Raw genomic sequence first — 24,901 nt, 5'->3', positions numbered from 1 at the left:
CACTCTCAAGCTCGAATCCTCTTCCTATCCAATGTTCAGTAATGCACGTTTCCCTGAAGCACTCAACACAGGAACAGGTTTTTTCTGTTTCTTAGTCAGGGACACTTAAGCCAGTTGCAGCTCGTCCATCCCAGTCCCAGGGAAGAGCAGCTCACTCAACACATTTCAAGGACCAAACCTGGGGACCTTCCTGGTCCTGTATGTCCCAGGACCACAGCACATGTTACAGTGACCCACAGTGATATTGGGGGAGTACTGAAGGAAGTGCTGGTTGTAGGACCTTGCTGTGACTACGCTTCAATTCATTGGCTGTGAAGCACTTGGGGAATGTGAAATGAGGTTGTGGAAGGCGCTATATAAATGCAAGTTCTTTCTTTTTCTTTTTAAATGATAAAAAGAAAATAGAAAATACTAAATAAAATGGAAATGTAGAGAACATGGGATGAAGAGTGGGGTGAGACAGAGTCTGAAACTGATATGAAACACAGAATATTGGAAAAACTTAGCAGGTGTGTGAGCAACTGAAGAGAGAATTACATCGGATATACGGCACAGAAACAGGCCATTTGGCCAATCCAGTCCATGCCAGCGTTTATGCTCCACTCGAGCCTCCTCCCATCCCTCCTCATCCAGCTCTATCAGCATAACCCTCTATTCCCTTCTCCCTCATATGCTTGTCTAGCCTCCCCTCAAATGCACCTATACTATTCACCTCAACCACTCCCTGTGGTAGCGAGTTCCACATTCTCACCACTCTCTGGGTAAAGAAGTTTCTTTTGAATTCCCGATTAGATTTCTTGGTGATTATCTTATATTGATGGCCTCTAGTTTTGATCTTCCCCACAAGTGGAAACACTTTCTCTGTGTCCACTCTATCAAAACCTTTCATAATTTTAAAGACCTTTATTAGGTCACGCCTCAGCCTTCTCTTTTCAAGAGAAAAGAGACCCAGCCTGTTCATCCTTTCCTGATAGGTGTAACCTCGCAGTTCTGGTATCAGCCTTGTAAATCTTGTTTACACCCTCTCCAGTGCCTCTATAGCCATTTTATAATATGGCGACCAGAACTGTACACACAGAATCATAGAAAGTTACAGCACGGAAGGAGGCCACTTCGGCCCATCGTGTCCGCGCCGGCCAACATAGAAACATAGAAACATAGAAGATAGGAGCAGGAGTAGGCCATTCGGCCCCTCGAGCCTGTTCCGCCATTTAATGAGATCATGGCTGATCATCCAAATTCAGTACCCTGTCCCTGCCTTTTCCCCATATCCCTTGATCCCTTTAGCCTTAAGAAATATATCCAACTCCTTCTTGAATATATTTAATGAATTGGCCTCTACTGCCTTCTGTGGCAGAGATTTCCACAGGTTCACCACTCTCTGGGTGAAGGAATTCCTCCTCATCTCTGTCCTAAATGGCTTAACCCTTATCCTTGGACTGTGACCCCTGGTTCTGGACTCCCCGACCATCGGGAACATCCTTCCAGCATCTAGTCTGTCCAGTCCTGTTAGAATTTTATAAGTTTCGATGAGATCCCCTCTCATTCTTCTAAACTCCAGCGAGTACAAGCCCAATCGACCCAATCTCTCCTCATACGTCATTCCTGCCATCCCAGGCATCAGCCTGGTGAATCTTCGCTGCACTCCTTCCATGGCAAGAACATCCTTCCTCAGATAAGGCGACCAAAACTGCACACAATACTCAAGATGTGGTCTCACCAAGGCCCTGTACAACTGCAGCAAGACATCCTTGTTCCTGTACTCAAACCCTCTCGCTACGAAGGCCAACATACCATTTGCCTTCTTAACCGCCTGCTGCGCCTGCATGCTTACTTTCAGCGACTGGTGCACAAGGAAACCCAGGTCTCTTTGCACTTCCCCTTCTCCCAATCTATTGCCGTTCAGATAATAATCTGCCTTCCTGTTTTTGACACCAAAGTGGATAACCTCACATTTATCCACGTTATATTGCATCTGCCATGCTTCTGCCCAATCACCCAACCTGTCCAAATCATACTGGAGTTTCTTGGCATCCTCCTCACAGCACACACGCCCACCCAGCTTTGTGTCATCTGCAAACTTGAAGATATTACATCTAGTTCCCTCGTCCAGATCATTAATATATATTGTGAATAGCTGGGGTCCAAGGACCGATCCCTGCGGTACCCCACTAGTCACTGTCTGCCACTCGGAAAAAGAGCCATTTATTCCAACTCTTTGCTTTCTGTCTGCCAACCAGTTCTCTATCCAAGTCAATACCTTGCCCCCAATCCCATGTGCCTTAATTTTACACGCTAATCCCTTATGTGGGACCTTATCGAAAGCTTTTTGAAAATCCAAATACACCACATCCACTGGTTCTCCCTTATCTATTTTACCAGTTACATCCTCAAAAAATTCCAGTAGATTAGTCAAGCACGATTTACCTTTTGTAAATCCATGTTGACTTTGTCCGATCCGGTCACTTTTTTCCAAGTACTCTGCTATTACATCCTTTATAATGGACTCTAGCATTTTCCCCACTACCGATGTCAGGCTTACCGGTCTGTAATTCCTCGTTTTCTCTCTACCACCCTTTTTGAACAGTGGGGTAACATTAGCTACCCACCAATCCATGGGTACTGTTCCAGAGTCTATCGAATTTTGGAAGATGACTAGCAATGCATCTACTATTTCTAGGGCCACTTCCTTAAGTACCCTAGGATGTAGATTATCAGGCCCTGGGGATTTATCGGCCCTCAATCCCATCAATTTCCCTAACACCATTTCCCTACAAATACTGATTTCTATCAGTTCCTCCCTTTCATTAGAGCCTATGTTCCCCGACATCTTTGGGAGGTTATTTGTGTCCTCCTTTGTGAAGACAGAACCAAAGTATGTATTTAATTGGTCTGCCATTTCTTTGTTCCCCATTATAAATTCCCCTGATTCTGACTGCAAGGGACCTACGCTTGACTTCACCAATCTCACGTCCCAGCTCTTGGTCCGTAGCCCTGCAGGTTAGAGCATCCCAAATCACATCCAAGTACTTTTTAAATGTGGTTAGGGTTCCTGCCTCTACCATCCTGTCAGGCAGTGAGTTCCAGACCCCCACAACCCTCTGGGTGAAGAAATTTCCCTCAAATCCCCTCTAAACCTTCCACCAATTACTTTAAATCTGTGCCCCCTGGTTTTTGACCCCTCTGCTAATGGAAATAGGTCCTTTCTATCCACTTTATCTATGCCCCTCAAAATGTTATATACACCTCAATAAGGTCTCCCCTCAGCCTCCTCTGTTCCAAGGAAAATAGACCCAGCCTATCCAGTCTTTCCTCATAGCTAAGATTCTCTACTCCTGGCAACATCCTTGTAAATCTCCTCTGTACCCTCTCCAGTGCAATTACATCTTTCCTGTAATGTGGTGACCAGAACTGCACGCAGTCCTCTAGCTGAGGCCTAACTAGTGTTTTATAAGTTGAAGCATAACCCCCCTGCTCTTGTATTCTATGCCACGACTAATAAAGGCAAGCATTCCGTATGCCTTCTTAACCACCTTATCTACTTGGCCTGCTACCTTCAGGGATCTGTGGACATGCACTCCAAGGCCCCTTTATTCCTCTACACTACTCAGTGTCCTACCATTTAATGTGTATTCCCTTTCCTTGTTAGCCCTCCCCAAATGCATTACCTCAGATTTCTCCGGATTGAATTCCATTTGCCACTGTTCTGCCCACCTGACCAATTTATTGATATCTTCCTGCAGTCTACAGCTTCCTTCTTCAGTATCAACCACACAACCGATTTTAGTATCATCTGCAAACTTCTTAATCATACCCCCTATATTCAAGTCAAGATCGTTGATATATACCACAAAAAACAAGGGACCTAGTACTGAGCCCTGCGGAACCCCACTGGAAACAGCCTTCCAGTCACAAAAACACCCATCAACCATTACCCTCTGCTTCCTGCCTCCGAGCCAGTTTTGAATCCAACTTGACACTTTGCCCTGGATCCCATGGGCTTTTAACTTCGTGACCAGTCTGCCATGTGGAACCTTATCAAAAGCCTTGCTAAAGTCCATATACACTACATCAAACGCACTACCCTCATCTACCCTCCTTGTTACCTCCTCAAAAAATTCAATCAAGTTTGTCAGACATGACAAAATAACAACAGAGAATGCTGGAAAAACTCAGCAGGTCAGGCAACATCCGTGGAGAGAAATTTGAGTTGACGTTTCGGGTTGAAACCCTTCTGTTGTTATTTTGGATTTCCAGCATCTGCAGTATTTTGCTATCGTACTATTGTCAGACATGACCTTCCCTTAAAAAATCCGTGCTGACTATCCTTGATTAATCTGTGTCTTTCTAAATGAAGATTTATCCTGTCCTTCAGAATTCTTTCCAATAATTTTCCCACAACTGAGGTTAGGCTGACTGGCCTGTAATTACTCGGTCTATCCTTTTCTTCCTTTTTAAACAAGGGTACCACATTAGCAGTCCTCCAGTCCTCCAGCACCACACCTGAAGCCAGAGAGGATTGGAAAATGATGGTCAGGGCCTCTGCTATTTCCTCTTTTGCTTCGCTTAACAGCCTGGGATACATTTCATCCGGGTCTGGGGATTTATCCACTTTTAAAGCTGCTAAACCCCTTAATACTTCCTCTCTCACTATGTTTATTTCATCTAATATTTCACACCCCTCCCCCCCGATAGCAATGTCTGCTTCGCCCCTCTCCTTTGTGAAAACAGACGCAAAGTATTCATTAAGAACCCTACCGACGTCTCCCGCCTCCACACACAGATTACCCTCATGATCTCTAATAGCCCCTACCCTTTCTTTAGTTATCCTCTTACTCTTAATATATTTATAAAACATCTTTGGGTTTTCCTTGATTTTACTTGCCAAGAATTTTTCATGCTCTCTCTTTGCTTTCCTAATATCATTTTTAATTGCACCCCTGCACTTTCTGTACTCCTCTAAAGATTCTGGAGCATTTAGCCCTCGGTATCTGTCATACGCCTCCCTTTTTTTCTTTATCCTACCCTGTATGTCTCAAGACATCCAGGGGGCTCTAGATTTGTTAGTCCCACCTTTTTTCTTTAAGGGTACATGTTTGGTTTGAACCCTCCGGATCTCCTCCTTGAATGCCTCCCACTGCTCTGACACTGATTTACCTTGAAGTAGCTGTTTCCAGTCCACTGTGGCTAAATTCCCTCTGAGCTTAGCAAAATTTGCTTTTCCCCAATTTAGAATTTTTATTCCTGGTCTATACTTGTCCTTTTCCATAACTACCTTAAATCTAACTGAATTATGGTCACTAGCACCAAAATGCTCCCCCACTGATACGCCTTCTACCTGCCCAGCTTCATTCCCTAAAACTAGGTCCAGAACCGCCCCCTCCCTTGTTGGGCTAAAAAAGTTCTCCTGGATGCATTTTAGGAATTCCACATCTTCTATACCCTTCACACTAATTTTATCCCAGTTAATATTGGGGTAGTTGAAATCCCCTACTATTACTGCCCTATAGTTTTTGCACTTTTCAGAAATTTGTCTACATATTTGTTCTCCTATCTCCCTCTCACTGTTTGGGGGTCTGTAGTACACTCCCAGCAGCGTGATCGCCCCTTTTTTGTTTTTCAATTCGACCCATATGGCCTTGTTTGATGATCCCTCCAACATATCATCCCTCCTCACAGCTGTAATAGTTTCTTTAATCAATACCGCGACCCCCCTCCCTTTTTACCCCCCTCTCTATCCCATCTGAAAATCCTGTAACCAGGAATGTTGAGCTGCCATACCTGCCCCTCTTTCAGCCACCTCTCTGTAATAGCTATAATATCATAGTCCCAAGTATCTACCTGTGCCCTCAGCTCATCTGCCTTGTTCGCTATACTCCTTGCATTGAAGTATATTCCATTTAGTACAGGCAAACCTCCGTGTTGACTACTATCTAGCCCTTGATTCCTCTGTCCTTCCAATTTACTTTCAACGTTTTTGTTTTCTAATTCCAGTTTTCTTCCCTCCCTATTGACTCTATACTTAGGTTCCCATCCCCCTGCCAAGCGAGTTTAAAACCTCCCCAACAGCACTAGCAAACCCTCCCGCGAGGATATTGGTCCCGTTCCCATTGAGGTGCAACCCGTCTGGTTTGTAGAGGTCCCACCTCCCCCAGAAACGGTTCCAATTCCTCAGGAATCTAAAGCCCTCCCTCCTACACCATCTCTCCAGCCACGCATTCATCTGCTCTATCTTCCTATTTCTGTACTCACTAGCACGTGGCACTGGTAGTATTCCGGAGATTACTACCTTTGAGGTCTTGCTTTTTAACCTCTTTCCTAGCTCCCTAAACTCTGCCTGCAGGACCTCATCTCTCTTCCTACCTATGTCATTGGTACCAATATGGACCACGACCTCTGGCTGTTCACCCTCCCCCCTCAGAATGCCCTGCAGCCGTTCAGTGACATCCTTGACCCTGGAACCAGGGAGGCAACATACCATCCTAGAGTCACGTCTGCGGCTGCAGAAACTCCTATCTGTTCCCCTAACTATTGAATCTCCTTATCACTATTGCTCTAAGTGTGATCTAACCAAGGTTCGATACAAGTTTAGCATAACTTCTCTACTTTTCAATTCTATCCCTCTAGAAATAAATCCTAGTGCTTGGTTTGCTTTTTTTATGGCTTTATTAACCTGTGTCGCTACTTTTAGTGATTTGTGTATTTGTACTCCCGGATCCTCTACCCCATTTAGATTCTTATTTTCCAAGTATTATGTGACCTCCTTATTTTTCTTACCAAAATGCAATGCCTCACACTTATCTACGTTGAAATTCATTTGCTAATTATATGCGCTGATGCGCCTCAATAACTTCAAGGCTCAAAGTTAACTGGATAAAACAAGGCTTTTATTAGCAAAGAAAGATGCCTGTGTCTTCACCTAGCGTTCTGCTGCAAGACAAGCCTGGGCTTGTCTTAAGTAGGGCCAGGTATGGGCGGAGCCGACCCACCCAATGGGGAGAAAGGGGGCGGTGCACTATATACAATACAAGGTAAAACACAGGAGCAGGCAATACAAACACAGGAGCAGGCAATACAATGTATGTAGTTAAATACAGAGTCTGATGAATGACATATTTCATCACATTCACCCCTTCTACAGATTTAGTCTGTCCGGGGGTGTGATGGTCCTCTGTGACCGACATAACAGTTGCGGTGCCGCGGGTGCCGGCTGGGTGTCCCAGGTGACCTCCTGGGTCTCTGCCGGGGGCGCCACCGGGGTTGTTGAAGGAGTAGGTGGTGGGGGTACTGTTGGCTGGTGTTCTTCCGGGGGTGATGAAAGAATAGTGGGTGGAGTGGGTGGGTAATAGTTGTTGTGGTTGTTGTCGTTGTTGCTGTTGTTGTTGTAGTCGTTGTCGTTGTTGCTGTTGTTACCGGCTGGGGCGAGGTCTTTTATGGACACAGTGTCCTCCCGTCCGTCGGCGTTCTGGACATACGCATATTGTGGGTTGGCGTGGAGCAGGTGCACTGGCTCCACGAGAGAGTCCGTCTTGTGGCCCCTCACATGCTTCCGCAAAAGTACCGGACCTGGGGTGGAGAGCCATGACGGTATCGATACGCCTGAGGTGGATTTCCGGGGAAACACAAACATTAGCTCATGAGGCGTGGCATTAGTGGCGGTACACAATAGTGACCGTATTGAGTGGAGCACATCTGGGAGGAATTCCTGCCAGCGGGAGATAGGGAGGCCCTTGGTCCTTAGAGTTAGAGTGACTGCCCTCCATACTGTCCCGTTCTCTCGCTCCACCTGACCGTTACCCCGGGGGTTGTAGCTGGTGGTACGGCTCGTGGCAATCCCCTTGGACAGCATGTACTGGCGTAGCTCTTCACTCATGAAGGACGCCCCGCTATCGTTGTGAATATAGCTTGGCATACCGAACAGGCAGAACAGGCTGTTGAGGCATTTAATGACCGTGGCGCTGGTCATGTCTGGGCAGGGGAAGGCGAATGGGAAACGGGAGTATTCGTCCACAATGTTCAGGAAGTAAACATTGCGGTCGACGGACGGGAGGGGGCCCTTGAAATCTAAGCTAAGCCGCTCAAAGGGCCGTGTAGCTTTGATTAGGTGGGCTCTATCAGGGCGGTAGAACCGAGGCTTGCACTCAGCGCAAGTGCGGCAGTTCCTGGTCAGAGACCAAACTTCCTCAATCGAGTAGGGTAAGTTGCGGGACTTTATGAAGTGGAACAGCCGTGTGACCCCTGGGTGGCAGAGGTCGTTGTGGAGGGTCTGTAGCCGATCCCCGGTGGCGTTGGCACACATCCCTCGTGAGAGGGCGTCGGGGGATTCGTTAAGGGCCCCCGGCCGGTATATGATGTCGTACTCGAAGGTGGAGAGCTCGATCCGCCACCTAAGAATCTTATCATTTTTAATCTTCCCCCTCTGTTTATTTTTGAACATAAACGCTACCGACCGCTGGTCGGTAAGTAGGGTGAAGCGTTTGCCGGCTAGGTAGTGCCACCAGTGGCGCACTGCCTCCACGGTGGCTTGGGCCTCCTTTTCCACGGAGGAGTGTCTGATCTCGGGCCCCTGGCGGGTCCTCGAGAAGAAAGCTACGGGCCGCCCCGCCTGGTTGAGGGTGGTCGCCAAGGCAAAGTCAAACGCATCACTTTCCACTTGAAAGGGAGTGTTCTCGTCCACTGCCTGTAGCGTGGCCCGCTCAATATCCTGCTTAATGCTTTTGAAGGCAGCATGGGCCTCAGCAGAGAGCGGGAAAGAGGATGTTTTCAAGAGGGGGCGGGCTTTATCGGAGTAGTTAGGGACCCATTGGGCATAATACGAGAATAACCCCAGGCACCTTTTCAGGGCTTTGGGAGTGTTGGGCAGGGGCAGCTCCCGTAGGGGGCGCAATCGGTCGGGGTCTGGTCCAATTTCCCCATTCTCCACCACGCTGCCTAGTATGCAGAGGTGCGTGGTGTTGAAAACGCACTTGTCCTCGTTGTAAGTGAGGTTGAGTTTTTGTGCGGTTTTCAGAAACCTCGCGAGGTTTGAGTCGTGGTCCTGTTGGTTGTGGCCGCAGATGGTGACGTTGTCGAGATAGGGGAAGGTTGCCTGCAAGTGGTGGTCATCGACCATGCGGTCCATCTCCCTCTGAAAGACCGAGACCCCATTCGTCACCCCAAAGGGGACTCTGAGGAACTGGTAGAGGCGTCCGTTTGCCTCGAAGGCGGTGTACGAACGGTCCTCTGGTCTGATAGGGAGCTGGTGGTACGCTGACTTGAGGTCGATAGTGGAGAACACCCGGTATTGGGCGATTTGGTTCACCATCTCGGATATGCGGGGTAGCGGGTAGGCGTCTAGTTGGTTATAGATGTTGACTGTTTGACTATAGTCAATCACCATCCACTTCTTCTCGCTACCCCTCACCAGCACCACTTGGGCGCGCCACGGGCTGTTGCTGCGTTCAATAATGTGCTCCCTCAGGAGCCTGTCTACCTCGGTCGCGATAAACCGCCTGTCCTCCCAGCTGTACCTCCTGCTTTTGGTCGCTATTGGCCGGCAGTTAGGGGTAAGGTTCGCGAATAGCGAAGGCGGCTTTACCTTCAGGGTAGCCAGACCGCACACTGTGAGGGGCGGCTGGGACCCACCGAAATTGAGCGTGATGCTTTGGTGGTGGCACTGAAAATCCAGGCCCAAGATCACGCTCACACATAAATCCTTCATAATTAACAGTTTAAAATTATTATATACAGTGCCTTTAACGGACAATCGTACCGCGCAGTAACCCGCAATAGTCGATATCTGGGTTTTGTCAGCCATAGAGATCGTGCCCTGAGTAGGGACTATAGTTAGAGAGAGTCGTTGTACCAGACCAGGGTGAATGAAGCTCTCCGTGCTCCCGCTGTCAATTAAACATTTAACCTTGCACCCGTTTACCTCGATGTCCACCATCGATTTGGATAGTGGGTGCGGTCTGGACTGGTTCACTGTGATCGACGCCACTGTAGGGCCCTGATCAGGACAAGATGGTGGGCCACACGAGGCCGGGTAAGATGGCGTCCATGATGTCTGCTCGCGAGATGGCGGACCCCACGAGGTCGGACAAGATGGCGTCCAAGATGGCCGCTCCCACGGCGCGCACGCGGCGGTGGCGGTTTTGCCTGCGGGGTTCCCTCTGCACACCTTCCCAAAGTGCCCCTTCTTACCGCACTTACAGCAGGTGGTGCCTTTCGCCGGGCACAGGTTCCTGGTGTGCTTCGGCTGCCCGCAGAAGTAGCATTTGGGGCCCCGATGCGTCGCGGCGGTCGTAGGGCTTCTGGGGGGAGAGCAGGGCCCCGACGGTGTTGGGCTACCGGGCGGGGAAGATGTCTTCCAACATGGCGGCGCCCTTGGTGCGTACGAGGCGGCGTGGGCCGCGCGGCCTGAAGAATAGGAGTCAGAGTTCTTCTGAGCCACATCCAGCGATCGCGCTGTGTCCACAGTCTGTGTCAGATCTAGGCCCGTTTTCTCTAGCAGTCTCTGCCGGATGTAATTAGAGCTAAGGCCTGCGATAAAGGCATCCCGAATAAGCTCGTCTGTGTATACCGTGGCTTTCACGTCTTTGCATTTGCAGTCTTTGCCAAGCACTTTTAGGGTGACTAGAAAGTCCTCTAGCGACTCTCCGGGTCGCTGTGTACAGGTAGCAAGCAGATGCCTGGCGTACACCTTGTTGGTAGGCCGCTGATAGTGGGCCTTTAGAATGTTGCAGGCATCCAGGTAGGTGGCGGCGTCTTGGATGAGTGGAAAAACCCAGTGGCTTACCCGATTCTGCAGGATCCCGAGTTTCACATCTCCGGTGGCTCTAGAGGCTGTGACGGCTTCGGAGTTGGCCATAAAAAATTCCAAGCACTGGAACCAGTGTCCAAACCGTGCCGATGCATCCGAAGCATGCGGGTCCAAATCCAAGCGCTCCGGTTTCAAAAGTTGATCCATCGTTGAAAGTTTGCTAATAAAATTGATGCGCCTCAATAACTTCAAGGCTCAAAGTTAACTGGATAAAACAAGGCTTTTATTAGCAAAGAAAGATGCCTGTGTCTTCACCTAGCATTCTGCTGTTCTGCTGCAAGACAAGCCTGGGCTTGTCTTAAGTAGGGCCAGGTATGGGCGGAGCCAACCCACCCAATGGGGAGAAAGGGGGCGGTGCACTATATACAATACAAGGTAAAAACACAGGAGCAGGCAATACAAACACAGGAGCAGGCAATACAATGTATGTAGTTAAATACAGAGTCTGATGAATGACATATTTCATCACATGCGCATTCTGCAAATTTATTAATATCTTCTTGTAATTTGTTGCAGTCCTCCTCAGTGTTGACTACCCACACCAATTTGGTGTTGTCCGCAAATTTAGAAATTGTGTTTAGATTCCAAAGTCTAAATGGTTAATATAAATTGTGAACAACAGTGGTCCCAGCACTGACCCTTAGGGAACCCCACTTTCCACCTTCAGCCACTGTGACGAGCTACCCTTTACCCCTACTCTCTGCTTTCTGTCCTGAAGTCAGCTAGCTATCCATTTATCTACTTGTCCCCTGACTCTGCTCTGACCTTATTCATTAATCTATTATGTGGTACTTTACTGAAAGCCTTTTGGAAATCTAGATATATTACATCTACTGAATTACCCTTGCCTACTCTCTCTGTTACCTCTTCAAATAATTCAGTAAGGTTGGTCAAGCAAGACTTTCCCTTTTGAAATCCACGTTGACTATTTATTATAATATTTTTGGTATCTTGACAGGTTAATGGTTCGGAGTGTAGCCCTGCATCGGAACATCGCTGACAAAGCATCTCAACCCAAAACCTTTATGGGTCTTATGTCCAGCTAACTGGCCTGCTGTGTGACCTCAGTGTTTGAAGTTCTTATCTCCAGGCTCTGTTTTTCTCAATTTTTCTCGGCAATTACAGTCAGAAAGGTCAGCAGCTTCAGATTGGCCAGCACAGAGGGGCGAGAATTCCCTGGAGTTGCTGCAATGTAACGGTTTACCCTTCCAGCACAGACACAAAGTCACAACAGGCCGAAGGCAGATTTTTTGCATTTTTATGAATAAAGTCTTAAATCTAACGTGCAGAATGCATCAAGTGAGAACATTTTAAATTCAATAGCACAATCTCGTTAAAAGCTTTGACCAGTTTGGCTCTTGATTTAATTAGATCATTGCACCTTTATTTAGGATTGTCTGTGGGATGTGAAGGAGTAAAGGGGCGCAGACTACAGACTCGGGGGTGAGGAAGTAAAGGGGTTCAGACTATGGACTGGAGTGTGAGGGAGTAAAGGGGTTCAGACTATGGACTGGGGTGTGAGGGAGTAAAGGGGTTCAGACTATGGACTGGAGTGTGAGGGAGTAAAGGGGTTCAGACTACGGACTGGGGTGTGAGCGAGTAAAGGGGTTCAGACTACAGACTGGGGTGTGAGGGAGTAAAGGGGTTCAGACTATGGACTGGAGTGTGAGGGAGTAAAGGGGTTCAGACTATGGACTGGGGTGTGAGGAAGTAAAGGGGTTCAGATTATGGACTGGGGTGTGAGGGAGTAAAGGGGTTCAGTCTACAGACTGGGGTGTGAGGGAGTAAAGGGGTTCAAACTACAGACTGGGGTGTGAGGGAGTAAAGGGGTTCAGACTACGGACTGGGGTGTGAGGGAGTAAAGGGGTTCAGATTATGGACTGGGGTGTGAGGGAGTAAAGGGGTTCAGACTATGGACTGGGGTGTGAAGGAGTAAAGGGGTTCAGACTACGGACTGGGGTGTGAGGGAGTAAAGGGGTTCAGTCTACAGACTGGGGTGTGAGGGAGTAAAGGGGTTCAAACTACAGACTGGGGTGTGAGTGAGTAAAGGGGTTCAGACTATGGACTGGGGTGTGAGGGAGTAAAGGGGTTCAGACTACAGACTGGGGTGTGAGGGAGTAAAGGGGTTCAGACTATGGACTGGGGTGTGAGGGACTAAAGGAGTTCAGTCTACGGACTGGGGTGTGAGGGAGTAAAGGGGTTCAGACTACGGACTGGGGTGTGAGGGAGTAAAGGGGTTCAGACTACGGACTAGTGTGTGAGGGAGTAAAGGGGTTCAGACTATGGACTGGGGTGTGAGGGAGTAAACGGGTTCAGACTATGGACTGGGCTGTGAGGGAGTAAAGGGGTTCAGACTATAGACTGGAGTGTGAGGGAGTAAAGGGGTTCAGACTATGGACTGGGGTGTGAGGGAGTAAAGGGGTTCAGACTATAGACTGGGGTGTGAGGGAGTAAAGGGGTTCAGACTATGAACTGAGGTGTGAGGGAGTAGGGTTCAGACTATAGACTGGGGTGTGAGGGAGTAAAGGGGTTCAGACTACGGACTGGGGTGTGAGGGAGTAAAGGGGTTCAGACTATGGACTGGGGTGTGAGGGAGTAAAGGGGTTCAGACTACAGACTGGGGTGTGAGGGAGTAAAGGGGTTCAGACTATAGACTGGGGCGTGAGGGAGTAAAGGGGTTCAGACTATGGACTGGGGTGTGAGGGAGTAAAGGGGTTCAGACTACAGACTGGGGTGTGAGGGAGTAAAGGGGTTCAGACTACAGACTGGGGTGTGAGGGAGTAAAGGGGTTCAGACTACAGACTGGGGTGTGAGGGAGTAAAGGGGTTCAGACTACAGACTGGGGTGAGGGAGTAAAGGGGTTCAGAATATGGACTGGGGCGTGAGGGAGTAAAGGGGTTCAGACTACAGACTGGGGTGAGGGAGTAAAGGGGTTCAGACCAGGGACTGGGGTGTGAGGGAGTAAAGGGGTTCAGACTACAGACTGGGGTGTGAAGGAGTAAAGGGGTTCAGACGATGGACTGGGGTGTGAGGGAGTAAAGGGGTTCAGACGATGGACTGGGGTGTGAGGGAGTAAAGTGGTTCAGACTACAGACTGGGGTGAGGGAGTAAAGGGGTTCAGACCAGGGACTGGGGTGTGAGGGAGTAAAGGGGTTCAGACTATAGACTGGGGTGTGAGGGAGTAAAGGGGTTCAGACTATAGACTGGGGTGTGAGGGAGTAAAGGGGTTCAGACTATAGACTGGGGTGTGAGGGAGTAAAGGGGTTCAGACTACAGACTGGGGTGTGAGGGAGTAAAGGGGTTCAGACTACGGACTGGGGTGTGAGGGAGTAAAGGGGTTCAGACTACAGACTGGGGTGTGAGGGAGTAAAGGGGTTCAGACTACAGTCCAGGGTGTGAGGGAGTAAAGGGGTTCAGACTATGGACTGGGGTGTGAGGGAGTAAAGGGGTTCAGACTATAGACTGGAGTGTGAGGGAGTAAAGGGGTTCAGACTACAGACTGGGGTGTGAGGGAGTAAAGGGGTTCAGACTATGGACTGGGGTGTGAGGGAGTAAAGGGGTTCAGACTATGGACTGGGGTGTGAGGGAGAAAAGGGGTTCAGTCTACGGACTGGGGTGTGAGGGAGTAAAGGGGTTCAGACTATAGACTGGGGTGTGAGGGAGTAAAGGGGTTCAGACTCTGGACTGGGGTGTGAGGGAGTAAAGGGGTTCAGACCAGGGACTGGGGCGTGAGGGAGTAAAGGGGTTCAGACTACGGACTGGGGTGTGAGGGAGTAAAGGGGTTCAGACTCTGGACTGGGGTGTGAGGGAGTAAAGGGGTTCAGACTACAGACTGGGGTGTGAGGGAGTAAAGGGGTTCAGACTACAGACTGGGGTGTGAGGGAGTAAAGGGGTTCAGACTACGGACTGGGGTGTGAGGGAGAAAAGGGGTTCAGACTACAGACTGGGGTGAGGGAGTAAAGGAGTTCAGACTACGGACTGGGGTGAGGGAGTAAAGGGGTTCAGACTATGGACTGGGGTGAGGGAGTAAAGGGGTTCAGACTACGGACTGGGGTGAGGGAGTAAAGGGGTTCAGACTACAGACTGGGGTGAGGGAGTAAAGGGGTTCAGACTACGGACTGGGGCGTGAGGGATTAAAGGGGTTCAGACAACGGACTGGGGTGTGAGGGAGTAAAGGGGTTCAGACTATGGACTGGGGTGAGGGAGTCAAGGGGTTCAGACTACAGACTGGGGTGAGGGAGTAAAGGGGTTCAGACTACGGACTGGGGCGTGAGGGAGTAATGGGGTTCAGACTACGGACTGGGGTGTGAGGGAGTAAAGGGGTTCAGACTACAGAATGGGGTGTGAGGGAGTAAAGGGGTTCAGACTACGGACTGGGGTGTGAGGGAGTAAAGGGGTTCAGACTACAGACTGGGGTGAGGGAGTAAAGGGGTTCAGACTATGGACTGGGGTGTGAGGGAGTAAAGGGGTTCAGACTATAGACTGGGGTGAGGGAGTAAAGGGGTTCAGACTACAGACTGGGGTGTGAGGGAGTAAAGGGGTTCAGACTACAGACTGGGGTGAGGGAGTAAAGGGGTTCAGACTACAGACTGGGGTGAGGGAGTAAAGGGCTTCAGACCAGGGACTGGGGTGTGAGGGAGTAAAGGGGTTCAGACTATAGACTGGGGTGTGAGTGAGTAAAGGGGTTCAGACTACAGACTGGGGTGTGAGGGAGTAAAGGGGTTCAGGCTACAGACTGGGGTGTGAGGGAGTAAACGGGTTCAGACTATAGACTGGGGTGAGGGAGTAAAGGGGTTCAGACTGCAGACTGGGGTGTGAGGGAGTAAAGGGGTTCAGACTGCGGACTCGGCTGTGAGGGAGTAAAGGGGTTCAGGCTACAGACTGGGGTGTGAGGGAATAAACGGGTTCAGACTATAGACTGGGGTGTGAGGGAGTAAAGGGGTTCAGACCAGGGACTGGGGCATGAGCGAGTAAAGGGGTTCAGACTATGGACTGGGGTGTGAGGGAGTAAAGGGGTTCAGACTATGGACTGGGGTGTGAGGGAGTAAAGGGGTTCAGACTATGGACTGGGGTGTGAGGGAGTAAAGGGGTTCAGACTATGGACTGGAGTGTGATGGAGTAAAGGGGTTCAGACTACGGACTGGGGTGTGAGGGAGTAAAGGGGTTCAGACTATAGACTGAGGTGTGAGGGAGTAAAGGGGTTCAGACCAGGGACTGGGGCGTGAGGGAGTAAAGGGGTTCAGACTACAGACTGGGGTGTGAGGGAGTAAAGGGGTTCAGACTATGGACTGGGGTGTGAGGGAGTAAAGGGGTTCAGACTATGGACTGGGGTGTGAGGGAGTAAAGGGGTTCAGTCTACGGACTGGGGTGTGAGGGAGTAAAGGAGTTCAGAATATGGACTGGGGTGTGAGGGAGTAAAGGGGTTCAGACTACGGACTGGGGTGTGAGGGAGTAAAGGGGTTCAGACTACAGACTGGGGTGTGAGGGAGTAAAGGGGTTCAGACTACGGACTGGTGTGTGAGGCAGTAAAGGGGTTCAGACTACGGACTGGGGCATGAGGGAGTAAAGGGGTTCAGACTACGGACTGGTGTGTGAGGCAGTAAAGGGGTTCAGACTACGGACTGGGGCGTGAGGGAGTAAAGGGGTTCAGACTATGGACTGGGGTGTGAGGGAGTAAAGGGGTTCAGACTATGGACGGGTGTGAGGGAGTAAAGGGGTTCAGACTATAGACTGGGGTGTGAGGGAGTAAAGGGGTTCAGACTATAGACTGGGTGTGAGGGAGTAAAGGGGTTCAGACTACGGACTGGAGTATGAGGGAGTAAAGGGGTTCAGACCAGGGACTGGGGTGTGAGGGAGTAAAGGGGTTCAGACTACGGACTGGGGTGTGAGGGAGTAAAGGGGTTCAGACTCTGGACTGGGGTGTGAGGGAGTAAAGGGGTTCAGACTACGGACTGGGGCGTGAGGGAGTAAAGGGGTTCAGACTATAGACTGGGGTGTGAGGGAGTAAAGGGATTCAGAGTACGGACTGGGGTGTGAGGGAGTAAAGGGGTTCAGACTATAGACTGGGGTGTGAGGGAGTAAAGGGGTTCAGACTACGGACTGGGGTGTGAGGGAGTAAAGGGGTTCAGACTACAGACTGGGGTGTGAGGGAGTAAAGGGGTTCAGACTATAGACTGGGGTGTGAGGGAGTAAAGGGGTTCAGACTATGGACTGGGGTGTGAGGGAGTAAAGGGGTTCAGACTATAGACTGGGGTGTGAGGGAGTAAAGGGGTTCAGACTATAGACTGGGGTGTGAGGGAGTAAAGGGGTTCAGACTACGGACTTGGGTGTGAGGGAGTAAAGGGGTTCAGACTATGGACTGGAGTATGAGGGAGTAAAGGGGTTCAGACCAGGGACTGGGGTGTGAGGGAGTAAAGGGGTTCAGACTACGGACTGGGGTGTGAGGGAGTAAAGGGGTTCAGACTCTGGACTGGGGTGTGAGGGAGTAAAGGGGTTCAGACTACAGACTGGGGTGTGAGGGAGTAAAGGGGTTCAGACTACGGACTGGGGCGTGAGGGAGTAAAGGGGTTCAGACTATAGACTGGGGTGTGAGGGAGTAAAGGGGTTCAGACTACGGACTGGGGTGTGAGGGAGTAAAGGGGTTCAGACCAGGGACTGGGGCGTGAGGGAGTAAAGGGGTTCAGACTACGGACTGGGGTGTGAGGGAGTAAAGGGGTTCAGACTACGGACTGGGGTGTGAGGGAGTAAAGGGGCTCAGGCTATGGACTGGGCTGTGAGGGAGTAAAGGGGTTCAGACTATGGACTGGGGTGTGAGGGAGTAAAGGGGTTCAGACTCTGGACTGGGGTGTGAGGGAGTAAAGGGGTTCAGACCAGGGACTGGGGCGTGAGGGAGTAAAGGGGTTCAGACTACGGACTGGGGTGTGAGGGAGTAAAGGGGTTCAGACTCTGGACTGGGGTGTGAGGGAGTAAAGGGTTTCAGACCATAGACTGGGGTGTGAGGGAGTAAAGGGGTTCAGACTATAGACTGGGGTGTGAGGGAGTAAAGGGGTTCAGACTACAGACTGGGGTGAGGGAGTAAAGGGGTTCAGACTTCGGACTGGGTGTGAGGGAGTAAAGGGGTTCAGAGTACGGACTGGGGTGAGGGAGTAAAGGGGTTCAGACTACGGACTGGGGTGTGAGTGAGTAAAGGGGTTCAGACTACGGACTGGGGTGAGGGAGTAAAAGGGTTCAGACTATGGACTGGGGTGTGAGGGAGTAAAGGGGTTCAGACTACAGACTGGGGTGTGAGGGAGTAAAGGGGTTCAGACTACAGACTGGGGTGTGGGGGAGTAAAGGGGTTCAGACTACGGACTGGGGTGAGTGAGTAAAGGGGTTCAGACTACAGACTGGGGTGAGGGAGTAAAGGGGTTCAGACTATGGACTGGGGTGTGAGGGAGTAAAGGGGTTCAGACTACAGACTGGGGTGTGAGGGAGTAAAGGGGTTCAGAGTATGGACTGGGGTGTGAGGGAGTAAAGGGGTTCAGACTATGGACTGGGGTGTGAGGGAGTAAAGGGGTTCAGACTACAGACTGGGGTGTGAGGGAGTAAAGGGGTTCAGACTACAGACTGGGGTGTGGGGGAGTAAAGGGGTTCAGACTACGGACTGGGGTGTGAGTGAGTAAAGGGGTTCAGACTACAGACTGGGGTGTGGGGGAGTAAAGGGGTTCAGACTACGGACTGGGGTGAGTGAGTAAAGGGGTTCAGACTACAGACTGGGGTGTGAGGGAGTAAAGGGGTTCAGACTACGGACTGGGGTGAGGGAGTAAAGGGGTTCAGACTACAGACTGGGGTGAGTGAGTAAAGGGGTTCAGACTATGGACTGGGGTGTGGGGGAGTAAAGGGGTTCAGACTACGGACTGGGGTGTGAGGGAGTAAAGGGGTTCAGACTACGGACTGGGGTGAGTGAGTAAAGGGGTTCAGACTATGGACTGGGGTGTGGGGGAGTAAAGGGGTTCAGACTACGAACTGGGGTGTGAGGGAGTAAAGGGGTTCAGACTATGGACTGGGGTGTGAGGGAGTAAAGGGGTTCAGACTATGGACTGGGGTGTGAGTGAGTAAAGGGGTTCAGACTATGGACTGGGGTGTGGGGGAGTAAAGGGGTTCAGACTACGGACTGGGGTGTGAGGGAGTAAAGGGGTTCAGACTATGGACTGGGGTGTGAGGGAGTAAAGGGGTTCAGACTATGGACTGGGGTGTGAGGGAGTAAAGGGGTTCAGACTATGGACTGGGGTGTGAGGGAGTAAAGGGGTTCAGACTATAGACTGGGGTGTGAGGGAGTAAAGGGGTTCAGACTACGGACTGGGTTGTGAGGGAGTAAAGGGGTTCAGACTACGGACTGGGGTGTGAGGGAGTAAAGGGGTTCAGACTACGGACTGGTGTGTGAGGGAGTAAAGGGGTTCAGACTACGGACTGGGGTGTGAGGGAGTAAAGGGGTTCAGACTATGGTCTGGGGTGTGAGGGAGTAAAGGGGTTCAGACTATGGACTGGGGTGTGAGGGAGTAAAGGGGTTCAGACTACAGACTGGGGTGTGAGGGAGTAAAGGGGTTCAGACTACGGACTGGGGTGTGAGGGAGTAAAGGGGTTCAGACTATAGACTGGGGTGTGAGGGAGTAAAGGGGTTCAGACTACGGACTGGGGTGTGAGGGAGTAAAGGGGTTCAGACTACGGACTGGGGTGTGAGGGAGTAAAGGGGTTCAGACTACGGACTGGTGTGTGAGGGAGTAAAGGGGTTCAGACTACGGACTGGGGTGTGAGGGAGTAAAGGGGTTCAGACTATGGTCTGGGGTGTGAGGGAGTAAAGGGGTTCAGACTATGGACTGGGGTGTGAGGGAGTAAAGGGGTTCAGACTACAGACTGGGGTGTGAGGGAGTAAAGGGGTTCAGACTACGGACTGGGGTGTGAGGGAGTAAAGGGGTTCAGACTATAGACTGGGGTGTGAGTGAGTAAAGGGTTTCAGACTACGGACTGGGGTGTGAGGGAGTAAAGGGGTTCAGACTATGGACTGGGGTGTGAGGGAGTAAAGGGGTTCAGACTATGGACTGGGGTGTGAGGGAGTAAAGGGGTTCAGACTACGGACTGTGGTGTGAGGGAGTAAAGGGGTTCAGACTATGGACTGGGGTGTGAGGGAGTAAAGGGGTTCAGACTATGGACTGGGGTGTGAGGGAGTAAAGGGGTTCAGACTACGGACTGGGGTGTGAGGGAGTAAAGGGGTTCAGACTACGGACTGGGGTGTGAAGGAGTAAAGGGGTTCAGACTATGGACTGGGGTGTGAGGGAGTAAAGGGGTTCAGACTACGGACTGGGGTGTGAGGGAGTAAAGGGGTTCAGACTATAAACGGGTGTGAGGGAGTAAAGGGGTTCAGACTACGGACTGGGGTGTGAAGGAGTAAAGGGGTTCAGACTATGGACTGGGGTGTGAGGGAGTAAAGGGGTTCAGACTACGGACTGGGGTGTGAGGGAGTAAAGGAGTTCAGAATATGGACTGGGGTGTGAGGGAGTAAAGGGGTTCAGACTACGGACTGGGGTGTGAGGGAGTAAAGGGGTTCAGACTACAGACTGGGGTGTGAGGGAGTAAAGGGGTTCAGACTGCGGACTGGTGTGTGAGGCAGTAAAGGGGTTCAGACTACGGACTGGGGCGTGAGGGAGTAAAGGGGTTCAGACTATGGACTGGGGTGTGAGGGAGTAAAGGGGTTCAGACTATGGACTGGGGTGTGAGGGAGTAAAGGGGTTCAGACTATAGACTGGGGTGTGAGGGAGTAAAGGGGTTCAGACTATAAACTGGGGTGTGAGGGAGTAAAGGGGTTCCGACTACGGACTGGGGTGTGAAGGAGTAAAGGGGTTCAGACTATGGACTGGGGTGTGAGGGAGTAAAGGGGTTCAGACTACGGACTGGGGTGTGAGGGAGTAAAGGGGTTCAGACTACGGACTGGGGTGTGAGGGAGTAAAGGGGTTCAGACTACGGACTGGGGTGTGAGGGAGTAAAGGGGTTCAGACTACGGACTGGGGTGTGAGGGAGGGGCAGCCTAAGCACAGTGAGGCTCTTCAGTAGAAGCATTGACACTTACAGTTCTCTCGTCATTTTCAAACACTTCCCTTGCTTCTTCATGCGAGCAAAGCTCCTCCTGACACTCCCGCTGAACGGAACCTCTTTTCAGCTCTTCCAGTCCCGCATTAGCCCGTCTCTCTCTGAGCAGTAGACTGTTGGCCTCAGTCTTCTGCAGGAAGACTAGATGGGACAGAACTCAATGGAAACATCAGCAGGAAAACAGATTCAACACACAAGTATCTGCACCACTTTGGACAATACTGCTATTTCGATAAAAGTGTTGGACATTTATTATATAAATAAAGCAATGGCCCAGAAATTCAGGTCGGGGGCTTCCCGTGGTTGTAAGACCCCGACCTGCACTTGCCTTGCGCGCCGGCCGTTGAGCTGTGGGCCCGCGTGGAATTCCGATCCTGGGCCTGGTCCAGCAGCCGGCGCGCAGTGCTTGCGTATCCCAGGGGCGCAGTTAGTTCGATGCGTCCCCTGGGATCACGTGGGCCATGGGGAGCCAATCGGAGCAGGGAATGCTTCATTCATAAGTCTGACAGGAAGTACTGTCAAGACTTATAAATACTACGGCCCCAAAATAGCACTCACTCTTCAAATAATTTTTTTTTTTAATCACATTTTTTAAATAAACTGAAATAACTATTTTAAATAATAATTTAAATTTTTGAAAAAAATAATTTTATTTTCTAACGGGGCTAAAAATACACTTACCTTGCTTTAAAGTATTTAAAAATAATAAACCTGTGGAAAAAATGTTTTAATTTTAATTAATTCACCAGTTACCTTGTAAAAAGCAGCCTTACGCCTGCTTTTTACATTTCTAACTTCTGCAGGCTTACCCTCGCGGGAAAACCTGTTAAAAAAAAAGTAAGTTCGATGCGCACGCGCAGCCTCTCCCGCGCACGCGTTCGAACTCTGAACCCCTTCGTTCAGGGGATCGGAAGTGTCGGTTTCCCGCACATGCACAGTGCATGCAGGAAACCGGCACATCCATCGGGGCTACGGGTGAGTACCCCGTGCGTACTCACCCGTGGAGACACGAATTTCTGGGCCAATATATTTGATAACTAGTTTTTCAAGATTACCATGTTAATGCAGTTTTGTGTGTGTTACGGGCAGGTTTGTTTTGTAAGCACTCAACCAGTGCTGGACTGACACAACCTTACTGGTATCAGAATGTTCCCTATAACTGAGGGTGAGATGAGAATGACACCCCTTCAGTCTGGAGTAAGATTTGATCTAAGGTCCACTGATTACTAATCAATTAAATAGCCCAGTGTCTGAAAGATCAAAAGTAGGATAATCGGCCATGCATGGGGTTTATGAGTGACTTCCTCCCTGTCCAGAATTCAGTCACTCCGATATCAGCTCTTTGAATGCACTCCCTGTACATCAGTAAACTGCTCCGTCCCCTGGTGTCTCTCCTGTGACGTTCCAGCATGTGCCAGAACATTAAATTACCAACTCTTCTCTACATTTGTGTTAAATGAACTGGGTGTGGCACGGTGCCAATCTATCTAGGTCTCACTGTGCCAACCTATCCATCCACTTATAGTGATATCGCTGCTAATCTATCCATCCACTGATACAGATCTAACTGCCAATCTATCCGTCCACTTATGCACATCTCACTGTACCAACCTATCGTGGCTGCGGGCCGTGTTTCCCAGGGCTCAGGAAGCCCACAGCTGAAGGGAGGCGAGAACGGCTGAATCCAGCTGGTAAGTGCCTTTCCAGTACTGCTTGTGGGCCAGGAGGAGCAGGCGTACTTCCCCCGGTCCCTCATGCAAACCTACTGTAATCTCTCGCTCCCGCCTGATCCAAAGCCTCCCCATGATCGCCCCTCTGACCTACGATCTCTTCAACCCACCCGCAATCTCCCCAACATGTTGAACACCACTTGGAAGAAGCACTGAGAGTTGCAAGGGCACAGAATGTACTCTGGGTGGGTGACTTCAATGTCCATCACCAGGAGTGGCTCGGTAGCACCACTACTGACCGAGCTGGCCGAGTCCTGAAGAACATAACTGCCAGTCTGGGCCTGTGGCAGGTGGTGAGAGAACCAACACGAGGGAAAAACCTACTTGACCTCATCCTCACCAATCTACCTGTCGCAGGTGTATCTGTCGATGATAGCATCGGTAGCAGTGACCACTGCACAGTCATTGTGGAGATGATGACCCCTCTTCACAATGAGGGCACCCTCCATTGTGTTGTGTGACATTGACTATCTCCAACAAGTGAGAGTCTAACCACCCCCTTTGACATTCAACGGCATTACCATTGCCTAAACCCCCCACCATCAACATCCTGGGGGTCACCATTGACCAGAAACTTAACTGGACCAGCCACATAAATACTGTGACTACAAGAACAGGTCGGAGGCTCGGTATTCTGCAGCGAGTGTCTCACCTACTGACTCCCCAAAGCCTTTCCATCACCTACAAGGCACAAGTCAGGAGTGTGATGGAATACTCTCCACTTACCTGGATGAGTGCAGCTCCAACAACACTCAAGAAGCTCAACACCATTCAGGATAAAGCAGCCCGCTTGATTGGCACCCCATCTACCACATTCACTCCCTCCACTACCGGTGTACCGTGTCTGCAGTCTGTACCATCTACAAGATGCACTGCAGCAACTCACCAAGGCTTCTTCGAAAGCACCTCCCAAACCCAGGACCTCTTCCACCTAGAAGGACAAGGGCAGCAGGCACCTGGGAACACCATCACCTGCAGGTTCCCCTCCAAGTCACACACCATCCTGACTTGGACATATATCGCCATTCGTTCATCATCGATGGGGCAAAATCCTGAAACTCTCTACCTAACAGCACTGTGGCAGTACCTTCACAACATGGACTGCAGTAGTTCAAGAAGGCGGCTCACCACCACCTCTTCAAGGGCAATTAGGGATGGGCAATAAATGTTGACCTTCCTGTAGTGTATGTGCCTTTAAGTCAGAACTACTTTTACAGCTCCTGTATACTGTAGTACCGGCAGTGACCACACCGGTATATAAGCTTTGCGCATGCCTCTGTACCCCCAGTCTAGAGATTACCCTCCTCCAGTAAAGACCTGTTATTTGTTAATGTACAGCATCCGTGTGATTATTTAATAATAGCGTATCCACTGAACCACGGATCCAACAGTGGCGACGAGTGTCAATTCGAATCTACCTGCAACAGAAAAAAAAAATAGTCGAGGCCAGGAACACGGGCGTCGACCACGAGCAACCGCCCAGCAGTCAGGCAAAGATCCAACTTCGCAGAGGAGGCTGTGGTGAGCCGGGCTTGGTTCCCCAGCCACAACGAGCAGTAAGAGACCGACAACAGGTCCAGCACAGACCCTTCCCGAGCAGCGGCGGCTGGAGCCAACCGACGGCGGAGAGAGAGCCGAGCAGCGTCGACGGGGTAAGACAGAGGGTGAAGAGCGCAGGGCGCAGCCGGGGGTTGAACACCGAGCGGCGTCGAGGAAAATAAAACAAACCGGAGAGAGAGAGGGTAAGAAACAGCCGGGTTCTAGACTGAGCGGCGTCGAAAGATATCAAAAGAAGAACGCGCAGAGCACAGCCAGTGCTCACGGGCAGAACAGGGTCCGCGGGGCGAAGAAAGGGGAGACGCCATTGAGCCGCGGACAAGAAGGAAGAGCGCGGGAGGCGCCATTGAGCCGCGGAGAAGCAGGGAGAGCGCGGGAGACGCCATTGAGCCGCGGAGAAGAAGGAAGAGCGCGGGAGACGCCATTTTTAGAAGCCGCAGCGGAGAAGAAGGGCGAGCGCGGGAAGGAAGGAAAGCGCGGGAGACGCCATTTTGTGCCAGCAGAGAAGAAGGGGAAGCGCGGGAGGCGCCATTGGTGGTAGTTAACGCACACCCAAGGATGCCGAAGAGTGGCAGTATCTCTATGTTCGACAATGAAGTCGAAGATTGGGCGACATATGTGGAACGTATTGAGGTGTACTGCAGGGTGAATGAAGTGCCAGATGCTAATAAAGCACTGGTTCTGTTAAATT

The 24,901-nt window shown here is 50.6% G+C and overlaps 1 protein-coding gene across 1 annotated transcript in view; it reads right to left on the bottom strand.

The window, feature by feature from the left end:
- Nucleotides 1–24,901, bottom strand: part of f7l (coagulation factor VII, like) — a 95,635-nt gene that overhangs the window by 41,263 nt on the left and 29,471 nt on the right. Inside the window, exon 2 of the mRNA XM_086006133.1 lies at nucleotides 20,904–21,064. Within this exon, the coding sequence (XP_085862259.1) occupies nucleotides 20,904–21,064 (161 nt within the window). The remainder of the gene's footprint in view (nucleotides 1–20,903; nucleotides 21,065–24,901) is intronic.

The sequence above is a fragment of the Somniosus microcephalus genome, chromosome 14, assembly GCF_052327205.1.
Source record: "Somniosus microcephalus isolate GS21.2 chromosome 14, FLI_Smic_1.0, whole genome shotgun sequence".
In the NCBI taxonomy this organism is placed as follows: domain Eukaryota; kingdom Metazoa; phylum Chordata; class Chondrichthyes; order Squaliformes; family Somniosidae; genus Somniosus; species Somniosus microcephalus.
This window is presented reverse-complemented; position numbering and strand designations above follow the sequence as displayed.